The sequence below is a fragment of the Dermochelys coriacea genome, chromosome 20, assembly GCF_009764565.3.
Source record: "Dermochelys coriacea isolate rDerCor1 chromosome 20, rDerCor1.pri.v4, whole genome shotgun sequence".
In the NCBI taxonomy this organism is placed as follows: Eukaryota; Metazoa; Chordata; order Testudines; family Dermochelyidae; genus Dermochelys; species Dermochelys coriacea.
In genome coordinates this window covers 16707596-16721835 of record NC_050087.2, presented here as the reverse complement: position 1 = coordinate 16721835, position 14240 = coordinate 16707596, and the positions used below count along the sequence as shown (strand labels likewise).

The window sequence follows — 14240 nt, the reverse complement described above, 5'->3', positions numbered from 1 at the left end:
TCTCTCTCTTCCTATATGAGATTCCCCTATGTATGCATCCCAGGATCGCATTTGCTCTTTTGGCCACAGCACCACCCTCGGAGCTCTTGTTCAGCTGATTATCCACCACAACCCCCAGATCTTTTCCTGAGTCACTCCTTCCCAGGATAGAATCCACCATCCTATAAGTATGACCTATATTTTTTTGTCCCAGATGGATACATTTACATGTAAGTGTATTAAAATGCATAGTGTTTTCTTGCACCCAGTTTACCAAGTGATCCGGATTGCTCTGTATCAGAGACCTGTCCTCTTCCTTATCTACCACTCCCCTGATTTTTGTGTCATCTGCAAACTTTAGCAGTGATCATTTTATGTTTTCTCCCAGGTCATTGATAGAAATGTTGAATAGCGTACAGCCAAGAACCAATTCCTATGGAATCACTCTCCAGATGTCTCGATTCAATCATTCTCCAGACGTCTCCCTAGCAGGGATCACTCTTATCCCTGTCTCTAGACATACTTCTGAAGAGTGATGTAAATGGTTTGCTCTTTGGGAAGAACTAAGAAAATATTCATACATATGCAAACAGAGTTTGTGTGCAGGTGTGCGTATGCGTGCATGGTGTGTATTGTGGGTACTCACACACACATGCAGTCATTCATGTATATTTTATTGTGACATTTTGGCCTTCAGCTATCTCTTCAATAATTGGAAAAGTTTTAACTCTTTCCATGCCGCTTCTTTTATTCATCCTCATCCTTCTTTCCCCTTCTTCTTGCTTCACTCATCTTCTTGTTTCTGTCCATCACCATTAGAGTGCAGTAGCAGACACAGAGTATCTGGTAGGGAAGAAAGGTCCCCTCCCCTCCCCAAGGAATTCCCAGCCAAGTGATTTGAGCTATGTGCTGGGCGTGAGATTTTGGCCGAATTCTGGACTATATTGTCTACTTCTCTAGTATCTTTCAGCCACAAAGATCTCAAGGTGCCTTGTAGATTCTCTGCAGAAAGATCACTTGACCCATCATTGAAATGTGACAGGATGGGGCACAAAAGCTGTTAACAGCATGTAGCAATGCCACACCATGGATTAGGACAGGCAATGAAAAAGAACCTATATCCAATGGAAATGGCAGACCAAATTTGGATGAATACTCCAACACTTGCCACAGTGTCATGGGACCTTTAATGTCCACAAGCGATCAGGACCTCAGTTCTCCCTCCCATTGAGAGAATGCCAACAGCAACCTAGCAGCCCTTAGCACCATACTGGAACACTGAGGTCAGTGCTGGCTCCAAGGGGAAAGTACTAGTGAATCACCAGAACAGCACCCTGCAGTGCCCGGCTGCAGCATTTGGTTGCCATAGAGTTAAATACTTCCCCTACTGACCAACACCGTTGCCTGCATGGCCTGTGTGCTCCTAGCAAGTCTCCCATCCCATGAGGGACCTAGCCTGACCAAGCTAGCCCCAAGGTGGCCCTTTTCTGGAGTACTAAAGCTAAAATATGGCAAGAAGACCTTAGGGCTGGCTTTGAGACAGGCCAGCTGCTTCAGAACCCATAAGAACTCACCTGATTCTTCATTCCAGTCCCTGAAACTTCTGAGGTTCCCGTCTGTTGTTAGTAGTTCAGGGTGAAATTCTTCTTTGCGTCCCTTAGCCCCCTTCCCCAAAACAGGGCTGCAATCCTGGAGAGGCAGCCCCTGTGCACAGTGGAGGGGACCCCACAGAAGCCAGAGAGGGACATGCCTAGGTATAGATTGTGGGGACCTGTGAATCCACTGATCCAAATGGCCTGTGCAAGAGGTGTGGAGTAGCGCTGGCCAATTGGCTGGGGGCATGGCTGGCTGTGCTGCAAGCTCACACCTCAGGCCTGGCTTAGGGGCTAAATTTGCCCCCTCAATCCCTTACCCAGTTTCACTCCCAAAAATGGAAACGCCCCAGGGCAGGATCTGGAAGGGGATCGGGGAGAAGGCTGACACATGGAGCAGTTTTACCCAGAGATGTCAGCCTGTATAGGCACGTTGTCAAGAAGCAGAGAAACCCAACATTAATCAGGGGTTTTGTCAAGACATCCACACAAGTGTCATTAGGGGCCTGGAGAGGACATGCCTGTACACTCCGCCTTCCCTCTCCTCACCCCTTATGTTTGTCCCAGCCGGGATCTCTTTGCTGCTGCCACTGTCTTCTGCTCCCATTCTCAGCTCTTGTCTTCCCCTTCCCGCCCATTGACTCCTGCCCTTGTCTTTACTCAGCAGGCACCTTCACGTCTTCTTGTAATCCCTCCCCTCCCTGAACTCTCACCCTGCACCTTGCCTTATGTTGCTCTTGTGTAGATGCAGGTGACACAGGGTAAAGCTACATGAGACCTGGCCGAGCTAGTGTGCATGGGAGGGGTTATCTGATCCGTCTGAGACCCTATCCAAGCACTCAGGTGGCTAGCCCCTCCTGTGCACTAGCTCGCTCAGAGTTAGTGTGGGTCTGTCTACTCGAGAAGGAATTTATACCTCCAGCTCCCGTGTAGACAAACCCATAATTTCAGAGTTTAAGGCCAGAAGGGACCATTAGCTCCTCTAGTCTGACCTCCTAATGCAATACTTTTCACCCAGATACTCCTATGCTAAGCCCAAAGCATTTCACACCTATGAGCCCTGTCGCATGGGAGGTGGGGTGCTCAGTTCCTTGCAGGATTGAGCCTCCACTCCACTCCCTTTTAAACTGGGGGCAAAGCTCCTGCCAACTTCAATCAAAGCATGATCAGGAGCAGTAAAGAGCAGTGTAACTTTCCCAGGCTGTATAAATATTTTACAGTACAGTAAAGGAGGCTGGGGATGGGAGGCAAGATTCATCCCTGGTTTACACCAGACATGAATGCGGCTTGTTATTTTAAGGCATGGAATAGGGTCTGTGCATGGCGAGCGCCATGTGATAAATTGCATTTGTCACACACCTTTCGCCTTCACTCTGCCCACTGTTCCATCCCTACTGGCACTTATTCTGATGTACCAAGCCCTACAGTGGCTTCAAACAGCCACCCATAGTAAAATGAAATCCAGGCATCTCCTACTTGAATGTTTCCTTCTTCCACTTCTTCTCTCCATGCCAAAAGATGGGATTTCTTCCCTGATCAGAACCAGGTTGAAAGTCCCTTCTCTTTAGGGTGACCAGATGTCCTGATTTTATAGGGACAGTCCTGATTTTTGGGTCTTTTTCTTATATAGGCTCCTATTACCCTCCACCCCCTGTCCTGATTTTTCACACTTGCTGTCAGGTCAGCCTACTTCTCCTGCCACCTTACAGTGCTAGAAACAGGAGATGAATCTTGGCCCCATTGAAGTCAATGGGAATTTTGTCATTGACTTCAGTGGGGCCAGGATTTCACACAGAAGCTTTATTATCTCTTTGGAACAGAGTGATTCCCACCTTCACAATGGGACAGAACTTGGCAACTAGCCCTAAAAGGTCCCCAGCTGTCACATGACCACCTGTCGAGTAGGAACTGGGCTAACTCAACCAACATGTGTCACACCATTCAGCCTTCGCCACTGCTAACAACTGTTGGTCACTGTGGCTTTGGGTCTGGCCTGCCCTGGACTCATCAATTTCAAGCCCATTTGGCCTCCCTATATTGAATATCTAACATATCTAGGGTGCTTCTCATGCCAGTGTCTCAGAGTACTTCACACAGACGGGTCAGTATTTTTATTTCTGTTTTACTGAGGGGAATTTATGGAACAGAAAAGCTGCAACTTGTCCATGGTCACCTAGCAGGCGAGTGGCAGAGCTAGGAATAGAACCCAAGTCTCCAGATTCCTCGTCCAGCAGTCTAGCCATTGGACCAGGCTGGCGGCCCCCTTTGTCAGTCTGATTCGATTATTTTTATAAATGTTTTAGGAGCAAACTATGATTGAGGATTAGTGTATCATCCCTTCTATAAGGAGCTCTGGTAAATTAAATCAAACAGTCTGAGAAGGATGTAATGTTGTTGGGTTTTTTTCCCCTTTCTATACGCTAATCTTACTTGTGAAATCAGGGACTGGCTGGGAAATTAAATACCCAGTTAACAGATTAGAACAAATATCACAATCTGTTTGCTGCAGGCTGGTTGGCGAGCTGGCTAGGAAGGCCTGATTCCACCAGCCAGATTCCAATAGGAAACCAAATCTTGTTGCTTGATGACGAGAGAGGAAGCATGGTCCAAAATATTAGCATGGGGCTCAGCAGACCCAAATTCAATTTCCTGTATGACCTTGGCAAGTCAGTCTCTCTTGCCTCAGTTTCCCATCTGTACAATGGAGATAATAGCACTGTCCTGCCGCACAAAGGGGTTGTGAGGATGAGTACAAGAGGCGCTCCAATGCTATGGTAATAGGAGGAAATATAAATACCATAGATAGTAGAAGCGACCTAGACTGGTGCCTGCTGAGTCATCAATTCAGAAACACTCAAGCTCATTGTAAGGGTGCAGAGAAGTCTCTGAGCACCAGCTTGCCACTCAGTGTGGCCCACCTGTGAATTCCCCAAGTCGGGCAGCAACAGATCCCAGTTTCCATGGCCGGGGGCAAGGAGAAGCCACTATCCATTAATCAGAGGTGGTGCCCTTTGAATTAGCCCGAAATGGCAAGCAATCAGGTCAGGAGCTATTGTGACAGCATTGTATCAGGGAGCCCACAACCTTACAGTCCACACCCAACTCTTGGAAAACAGGTTAGGGTTGTGTCCAGGATCCTATAGTACGTCTACACTTCAAAAACACCACTACACAATGAATCTCAAGCCCAGGGGCAACTGAGGTTAAAAAAATGGGGAGCATTATAGACATTGGCTCTCATGCTGGAAGCCCCAGCTCTGAGAACCACTCCCCTCTCAGGTGTCAGAGCCTGGGCTCCAGCCCAAGCAGGAACACCTACACTGCTATTTTTAGCCCCCGTAGCACAAACCCCGCGAGCTCGAGTCAGTTGACCTGGACTCTGAGACACTTGCTAACCACCAGGTGTTTTTTTTCCCATGGTAAATGTGGAACTGCACCCACTGCAGCCTTCCCGCCTTCTCCACTGAGCCTCCTGTCTTCTACTCCCGGCTCTCTGCTTCCCAGGGGAGCTGGAACAAGAGCCATTGAACCAAACTGTAAAACCCAACAAGTGGGGGTGCTGAGAGCCTTGAACCCAAACTGTAAACCCTGTATATAATGGAAACCACTTCAGCCAGGGGATGTGGTAGCGCCCCTAGTTCCAGCAACCTATGGCTGCTTCCTGTTCCTGTTTCATATCCTCATATCCACCTTCTGCTGCGTGACCTGGGCAACTCACTCACTTGCTGTGCCTCAGGTTCTCCATCTGTAGAACAGGGAGGGGAAGGCCTTGTTGATGAAGCCTTGGTTATCCTTTCTCATTGCTGCTCTTGACACCCCTGCTTAAATCTGTCCTTTCAGGAAAGCAAAGTTGTAATCGGTCGGATTTCTTAAGTCAAGTAGATCCTACTTAGTGGGAGAACTCAAGGGAAAAGCTAGGTGATACTGGAAATAGTATTGATGATTCAGTCAGTAATGTTCCAGTGTCTCATTGTGCTTGTAGGGAAGCTGTGCTGCTGAAGACATCTTTCAGATGATAGGTAGAACCAATGTCCTGGGCATTTGTCATTAAATCTTCCTCATCTTTTTCAGTACAGGTGTCCTGGTCAACTTCCATTTTACCTAATTCTATTCTGCCTCTCTAAATTCCCCCTGCAGTTTCAACTGGATAACAGATTAATCTGCACTTCCTGTCCCAAACCTTGGTGTGGTGCTGCTCACTGCTGTTAAATAGCTGCCACTTGTTCAGTCAGCAAACTGCTGTCGAGTACTTAGGTTCCGAGAGCACTGTGTAAACAAAAGATCCTTGGCATTCACTCTAGGGGCAGGTGGTGTAGTAGTTAAAGCAGAAGGCTGGAAATCTGGTCTGCTAGGTTCTTTTCCTAACTCTATGATTCATTTGTTATATGACCTTGAGCAGCTCATTTAGCCCCCATGCCTCAGTTTCCCTCTCTGTAAAATGGGGATAATACTGACTTACTGGACTACTGAGGGGAGTTAATGTGCTTTGAGAATCCTTTGGAAATGTCTACAACACAATCAGAGGTGTGATTGCAGGACATGTAGCTCCAGCTAGCTCGAATAACAATAGTAGTGATGCTGCGACAGCACAGGCTAGACGCCCAGAGTCTCAAGCGGGGTTATACAGCCATGCTGCTACCCCAGCTTCACTGCTATTGTTATTCGAGGTAGCTAGATCAAAGCTAGCTCCATACATCTTCACCTGTGCAGTCACATCTCTGATTGCAATGTAGACAGAGCCTTTGGTAAAGGTCTAAAGAATAAATCCTTTATGGTACACTCTGCACTGATCATAATAATATTGTAATAAGCATATCACTGCCCGCTATTAGATAGTCAGAACCACTCACTGCTGTGTCAGGTGCCCTGTACTGCTCACAGCTATCAGGGATTCCCCTTCACCTCAAATGACATCCATCATCCTTCAGTCCCTTCTAACCACCCATGGCATCAAAGACAGAAACCTGCAGTGTCCACTTTCTCTGCACACTGTGCAATCGCTTTGTTTATAATAGTGTAGTTTATATTGTTAGTATAGTTAGGACAGTGTAGTTAGTGTAGATCTGTTTTTAATACCCACTGGGCAAAATATCTCTATTGATATATAGCTATTAGGGCTTGTCTATTTGGGGAGGTTAGTGAGCACTAAGCTAGGGTGTGAATTTAAAGCACCCTAGCTACTCACACTAACTCCCCGTGTGGACACTTCTACTGTGCACTAACAGGGCCCCCAGGTGGTTTAGCTTAGTACACTTCCAAAATGTATCAAGCTAATGTGTACAAGGCATGTGTTGTGTCAGTGAGAGTGTCTACATGTGGGGGTTTAATGAGGAGCACTAGTGCATACCCAGCTACTGAAGGCTCTTCCCGTGTCTAGACAAGCCCTTTGGTAATTTTAATCTAGACTCTCCACCCCCACTGAGTGTAATTAACACTGAGATGCATCCGTGAAGTGAGCTGTAGCTCACGAAAGCTTATGCTCTAATAATTTGTTAGTCTCTAAGGTGCCACAAGTACTCCTTTTCTTTTTTGCGAATACAGACTAACACGGCTGCTACTCTGAAACCTGTAACAACTGAGGGTAATTAATCATTGGCACAATTACCAAGGGTCTGGTGGACTCATCACTGGCAAATTTAAATCAAGATGTGATGTGTTTCTGAAAGATCTGCTCTAGGAAGATTTTGGGGAGATCTCTGGCCTGTGCCATAAAGGTGTTAACAATGGTCCCTTCCGCCTTGGAATCTGGAATCTAGGTGTATGCACCGGAGAGTGGAATCTGTGTACAGATGCCATTATCCTGAAGAACCACAGTACTTTAGGATAAATATCTGTTCTTTCTATCCCCATCTGCTCAGCATATGGACACCTGCGGAGTTGGAGGCACCCAGAAATTTGTTACTATACCAATAATGATTCGAAGTGAGGAGAACACACTCCTCACTCGGCCAGAACCTCCCATTGCCTTCAGTGGGAATTCTGCTTCACTAAAGGAGGGCAGGGTCAGGCCCTCAGTGGGGCTGATTCATGTTCAGTGAAGTCTTTAATGCCAGAAAATAATCCACTACCCCTGGACCATGCAAATTTCATGGCAACTAAATGTGCCCCTTGAGCAAGTCAAGGGAAGATCTGTTAACACAAGCCACACCCCCGGCTAACTTTCTCATTGCAGCTGGATAAATATTCCACATCTGACTCAGGATTTAACCCCACAGAGCCCAATCCTGTGAGGTGCTCAGCACTCTCAACTCTCATGCGGGTCAGTGGGAGTTAAGAGCACCCAGTCCTATGCAGGGGAAGCAAAAAAATAACTGGAGATGAGATTCTGCTCTGCTCTGGAGTTTGTGTCTGGAGTGACTTTGTTTACTTCATTTTAGGAGTGAATATGTTCTGGTGTAATTGGGAGCAGGACATGACACACTGGCTGTAGTAGGAGACTGCACAGTGGTAATTTAGAAAATTATATTAAAAATACCCCACCAAGCGATTTCATTTAAAATCTGAACAGAGGGGGGCACAATCTTACTCCAAGATTACTCACTTCTTACTCAGGCCAAGCACCCACTGAAGGGAGGGAAAGTGAATTTGCCCAAATAAAGATGGAAAATGCGAATCAGAAACTCCCCAGGATCTGGCCACTGGAGTTGCTCTGGATTTACACCAATGTAACTGAGATCACAGAATCCTCCCAGCTATTTTTCTTTCAAGGAATGTGTCAGTTTTGTTTAGAGTTTGCACAGGTTGCTTAGCTTCTCATTGCATTACATCCCACATACACACGCACACTCTGGCTCTCCTCTCCTCAGTACTCTTGTAAATCAGGAGTAATTCCTACTTACACTGTCATAAAACTGGTGTAAATTCAGAGGAGAATCAGGGCCAACTCACTCCTTTTCCCTGCTTGCCCCCCAAAGAAACATGAGACCTGCACTGAACTCAGAAACTAGCCATGGAGCCTAAGGAAGAGACTCTGATCTCTTTTCAGAGTAGCAGCCTTGTTAGTCTGTATTCGCAAAAAGAAAGGAGTACTTGTAGCACCTTAGAGACTAACAAATTTATTTGAGCATAAACTTTCGTGTAACTCACTCCTACTCTGATCTCTGTTACCCTAGTGTGAATCCTCAGTCACTCCAGTGAAATCATATGAGATTCACTTTGGATTTACACTAGCGTAATTGAGATCAGAATCCAGCTGGGGGAATACTTAGGGAAAATGGCAATTGTTTCTAGGTTTTCCAAACTGGAGGTGGGTAGGGAGGAGAAAAATCTGCCCCAACCTGCCTTTCCTCTCTCTCAATCTTTCTCTTTCTCCCAGAAACTCCACTGGGTTAGGTTGGGCAGCAGCAATTGATTGGTCCCAGGCCATCATGTGCTAAGCGTTGCTGAGGCTTTGGGATGGTCTGTGCTTGCATTAAATTGATCAGTTGATGCACATTATAGCTCAACCTGCCAGTGAATCAGATCTTTTTTTTTTCCATTTATTCTCTCTCCCAGTCCCTCCCTCCCTAACACCAGTCTTATTTTAGCTATAACCCAGGAAGAGAAGGAGGAGGAGGAGACAGGGCAGAAGAAAAGACTAGCCATTGCAGCATCCAGGAAACCCTTATGAGTAGATGGTGGATGGGACCTGCTACTTCTCTCTTCTTTTTCATTTTTGGATTTTACAGGATTTCTTTGCTGCATTCAACTCCAAGATGATGCAAAATTGACATTCTCGCGCTCACACCAAAATACTAATAAGGCAGAAGCAGAGACCTCCGGTGAACTTGCAACAGGAAAAAAAGAAACAAACAAAAAATCCAGCCTACATTTTAAGACGCTTAACAAGACCCCATAGCCTTTTTTTCCTCTCCAGATCTTGCAAGGTTTTGAAGACGGCAGGATGATGCACAAGTGAAAGCAGAGACCTTGGGGGGGGGGATCTTTTTTTTTGCTTTTTTAAAAATTATTGTTATTTTCTTCGCTGATGCTAATATTTTTGGGGGGTGAGGTTGAGGGGAACGCACTGATTTTAAAACAAATGTTAGGATACATTTGTTTTCAAGTGTGCAAAGCTGAACAGGACAGAGGAATGGTTGCATTTTTTATTTTTTAATTTTTTTTTTTGCCAAAAATTGCATTGCAAATATATATTTGCGGGTCCATTTTATTTATTTGTAGCGCACTTTCCCACCCCCCGGGCTTGAAGTGAGGAGTTGGTGCATTCAATTTTCTAAATTGAATTTTGGTAGGGAGGGAGGAGGTGCTGCACTTGCTATATTAATTGTAATTATTTTTATTTATTTACTTTGCTGGGAGTGAGACTTTTTTTAATTGCTGTTTGTTTGTTTTTTGGGGTTGGACTGGCGGCGAATTGCTTTTTTTTTCTCTTTTGGTTGCAATTCTGTTTTGTGGGTGGCTCTTTAATGATTCTTTTTAGAGCTGGAAACCATTGGGTGAGGTTGGCGCATCGATGAGTTGTTATTTTAATTGCAGGGCACCATTTTTTGAGGGTGGTGCATTCATTTTTTCATTGCAATTTTTTTTGGGGGGGGGCTGTGTGTGCGTGTGTGTGGGTCGCATCGGTTCCTTCCCTGAGAGGGGAGGAGAGAGGATTGAGGAAGGATGGCCAGGGTCTCTGGTGCTTTCACCGGCCGTGCTCCTGCCTGAACATTCCCCTCCTTCTGCTGCCAGCCCCCCGAGCAGCCTCAGCAGCAGCAGCCGATGGGATGTGATCAGCTTCTTCTCCAGCAGCATCCTCAGCATCGTAACCCCCGGCCCTTTGCTCTTTGCAGGATGGCTCGCTTCGGAGACGAGGTGCCGGCTCGCTACGGGGCTGGCGGCTCGGGGGCGCTGGCTCCGGGGGCGCGGCGGGCGGTGGAGGCGGCCGGGGTGCAGGGGGCAGCCGGCAGGGCGGACCGCCCGGGGCCCAGAGGATGTACAAGCAGTCGATGGCCCAGCGAGCCCGCACCATGGCTCTCTACAACCCCATCCCCGTCCGGCAGAACTGCCTGACTGTCAACCGGTCCCTGTTCCTCTTCAGCGAGGATAATGTGGTGAGGAAATACGCCAAAAAGATCACCGAATGGCCATATCCTTTCTGTTGGGGACCCCCGAGCTCGAGCATCCCTACCCAGCCAGGCAGCTGCTCCCCCTAATACATGCGTCCCCAGATCCAGGCATCTGCACCCCCTAATGCATGTACCCGCAGACCAAGGCAGCTGAATCCTCTCATGCATGCACCCCCAGATCCAGGCATCTGCTCCCCTAATGCATGCACTCGCAGACCAAGGCATCTGCACCCCCTAATGCATGCACCCCCAGATCCAGGCATCTGCTCCCCCTAATGCATGCAACCTTCACCCAAGCAGCTGCCCCCGGGATGCATCTAACCCCCACCGAGGCATCTGCCTCCTCCACCTATGCATCTGCACCCCCTAACTCATGCATCTCCCTGCCATGAATCTTCCCCCACTGAGGAGCTTGCACCCTGTCATGTATGTATCCCCCCCACTCACACATCTGCACCTCTTAATACATATACACCCCACCCATGCCTCTGCATCCCCTAACTCATGAATCTCCCCACCTGATTTTCTGCACCCCAGTCCATGAATCCTCTTCAGCCTAGGCACCTGCACCCCATAATGCACGCTTCCCGCCACCCACACATCTACACAGCACCCATGCCTATGCACCCTTCTCCATGGATCCCCTTCTCCCAGGCATGTGGGCCTCCCACCCTAACCCATGTACCTTCTCCCCAGCCCATTCATCTCCACCCCCAGCCAACTCACCTGACCCCTCCATCCGCACTTCACCTCCCCACGCTGTACCTCTGCACCCACTCCCCACCTTCCACTGCATGCCACGACATCAGTCCAGTCACCTGCACCCCCAGCGAGGTAGCTAACGTTCTTGCCCATGATATCTGCCTCCCTAGGGCACAGCCTGCCTGGCACACCCTGGCCAGTCCCCACCCCTCAGGGTAAGGGGTTTAGGGGCATTTCATAGTCAGATGGCTTTTCCACAGGTTGAGGGGTTCAGGGTGTGGATTACAGAACAGGCAGGACATGCAGAGGCCAGTCTGGGAGTGGGGCCTCCACTACAGGCAGTGGCGAGCCAGTTCATGGGCAGGGGTCTTGGGGCTTCCCTTGCAACATGGGTCTGTCAGATGGGTAAATGCCCAGCATCCATCATGTCCACGGACCTTCCAGTGGGAGGCAGTGCAGGGGTTTGCGTGTTCCTCGACAACACTGCCCATCCATGTGGAATGGAAGGGGGAGCAGTGAGCCGGGGTCTTTGCCATCTTTGTGAGTGTCTGCAAGCCATTTCACGAAAAACAGAAACGGGTTCCTCAGCGAACCCCTTGTTGGTCCAGAGAAAAGGGATCAGTAATCTATGGTCTCTAATGCAGCTTCCCTGCTAGAAGAAGAGGAGCAGACAGCACAGAGTCCTCACTGCTGAAATGTGGCCCAAAGGGAGGGGCACGGAAAAGGGTGCATGTGGAGGTCTAATTAGCAGTGGGGATATGAGACAGGATCTTGGGTAACTGGAGGATAGGAAGCTTGGGTCCTCACTGCTACTGTCCAAAGCCTTTCCGCAGACACAGCAAGGTGCATATTTGCATTACATAGAAATTAGACCTATCAATACACAGGGCCGAACTCTGCTCTCGCTTACACCAGTGTCAGTCCGGAGTCACACCATCAAAATCAGTGAGGTTACTCAGGCTTTAAACAGGTGTAACTGAGAGCAGAATTCGGCCCTCAGAGAGATAGTATTGCCCCATGTTTATTATGTGTGGCTGCCCAGAGAGAGATATATTGTGTTTTATTTGTGAACCCCTATGTGCAGAATTACAGGACAAGGGACGTCGGGGTCACTTCCCTCTGCTACATGGGTGGAGCTCCCATGGAAGCTGGCAGAACATATGCCCATGTATTTGGGTGCAGAATCAGGCCCTGGGACCACACATTGCATTGGCAGAATAGCACAGGAATTGCCCCAGCCACCTTTCATCTGCCCCTGGATGTACAATTAATTTCACAAGTGAGGAGGAGTTGAGGGTGAGAAGATAGATTTAGGAGCCACTTCTGGGCATATCTGCGGAGTCTTTCCACTGAAAGTGGTTTCCCAAGCTGGGTGGAGAAACTGAGAAATTGCTGTCTCTGCATCTGATGCTTCAACTTTGGTATGTAAACATCTTATTCTCTATTGTGATTTTTTACTTATTTGCCGTTGTCTAGAGGGAAAGCCAGCAAACCACATAAACCCCACCCCTTTCAAATATGGCGTGAAAGCCACCTGTGTATCTCAGAATGTATCGTTTTAAAAGAAACATTTTCTATTCATAATATGGTTGATAAAGGTCTAGCATCTGTTGAAAGCTTGGTGTAGTTTTGGCAGTGAGCAAGGTGCTTTGGTGCCTGGATGGGACAAGGTAGTTCTATGTAGCATTGTGAGTTATCTGGATGTTAAACCCATACTGGTGTATTCACCTGAAATCTGATGCGCATGTTGTTGGTGTCTGATACCTTTATGTTAAAACTGTGTCTTGAAAAATTATCTAAATGGGGCTGTCTTAAGGTTTTTTGGTAGTAAGTCTCTTTCTAGGAGCAGTTTCTAGCATGTGTTTCTCCTCAACTTGGTTTAAAAACTGAAATATGGCACCCATTTTAGCGCCAGGTTCTAATTTTGGTTACCCTGTAAATCCAGAGCAGTTTCTTTCAAGCCCGTGGCATTATGCCTGTGCAACTCATATCAGAATCTGCCCCTCGATTCCTGACACATACCCAAGCCTTGCAAATACTAGTTTTCAATTAGAAACAGTTTACAGTAGATATTCACCACCCCGATAGCTGGCTAACTGAGCATGTGCACCGCAGTGCTTAGATACTATGCTGATGAATGCTGTAGGAAACAGTAGGATGGATGGGCAGATAGATCTCTGCTAAGATCCTTTTTTTCCATACTGTTTTTGGGGCACTGGCTTTGTGAGAGATGCAAATTATCTGACCTATAATTTTCTGGTGCATAAATCTTCCTTTACCTCAGGGAGAATTTGGGGGACCAATCAAAAGACAGTTTTTTTGCTGTGTTGTGTCTGGACCCACAAAAGTTAGAGATAGTAAAGGTTGTTTGGTTCCATATAGGCTGTATTACTGGTGATCAGTGCAGGATTGTTCCCTACAGTCTGTTTGTTAATGCTTACTTTTACTGCCCTAGTATTCAGCAAACTGGTGTTCGCACGCCAATAGCCTGCTTGGTATTTCAGCACATCTTCTGTATGATTAGATTATGTACTACCTACCGGTATGATCCCTCCACTCCTCATTCCCCTAGAAGGGGAATCTGTGCACAGCATTGCAAAGTCCGAAAACCCCAGGGGAATGAAATGGGCAAGGCTGCTAACAGAATGTCTTGGAGCTGCCTGAAATTGACAATAGGTGAGAAATTTGGAGGCTAATTCTGTCTTTCTCAACTCACCCTCTTTTGTGCCTAGATTTTGCAGTTCAGATGTTCTCCTAGAACAGATGACTAGACAAGGCTAAGCCTGCTTCCAAAGAGCAACGATAACCTCATCCTAGCTGGGTAAAACAGGACAGAGGGAGAGATTCAGAACTCAGTTGTGCTGGTGTGAATCTGCATTGCTCTGAAAAAAGTGGAAGTAACTCCAGTTTCACCATG

General features: G+C 47.3%; 1 protein-coding gene across 1 annotated transcript in view; it reads left to right on the top strand.

Moving 5' to 3' along the window:
* Window positions 1-8799: 8799 nt before the first annotated feature.
* Window positions 8800-14240, top strand: part of CACNA1A (calcium voltage-gated channel subunit alpha1 A) — a 155932-nt gene continuing 150491 nt past the window's right edge. The window contains 2 exon segments of the mRNA XM_043506938.1: window positions 8800-10409; window positions 10412-10641. Coding sequence (XP_043362873.1) covers window positions 10275-10409; window positions 10412-10641 — 365 coding nt within the window. The 5' untranslated portion in view covers window positions 8800-10274.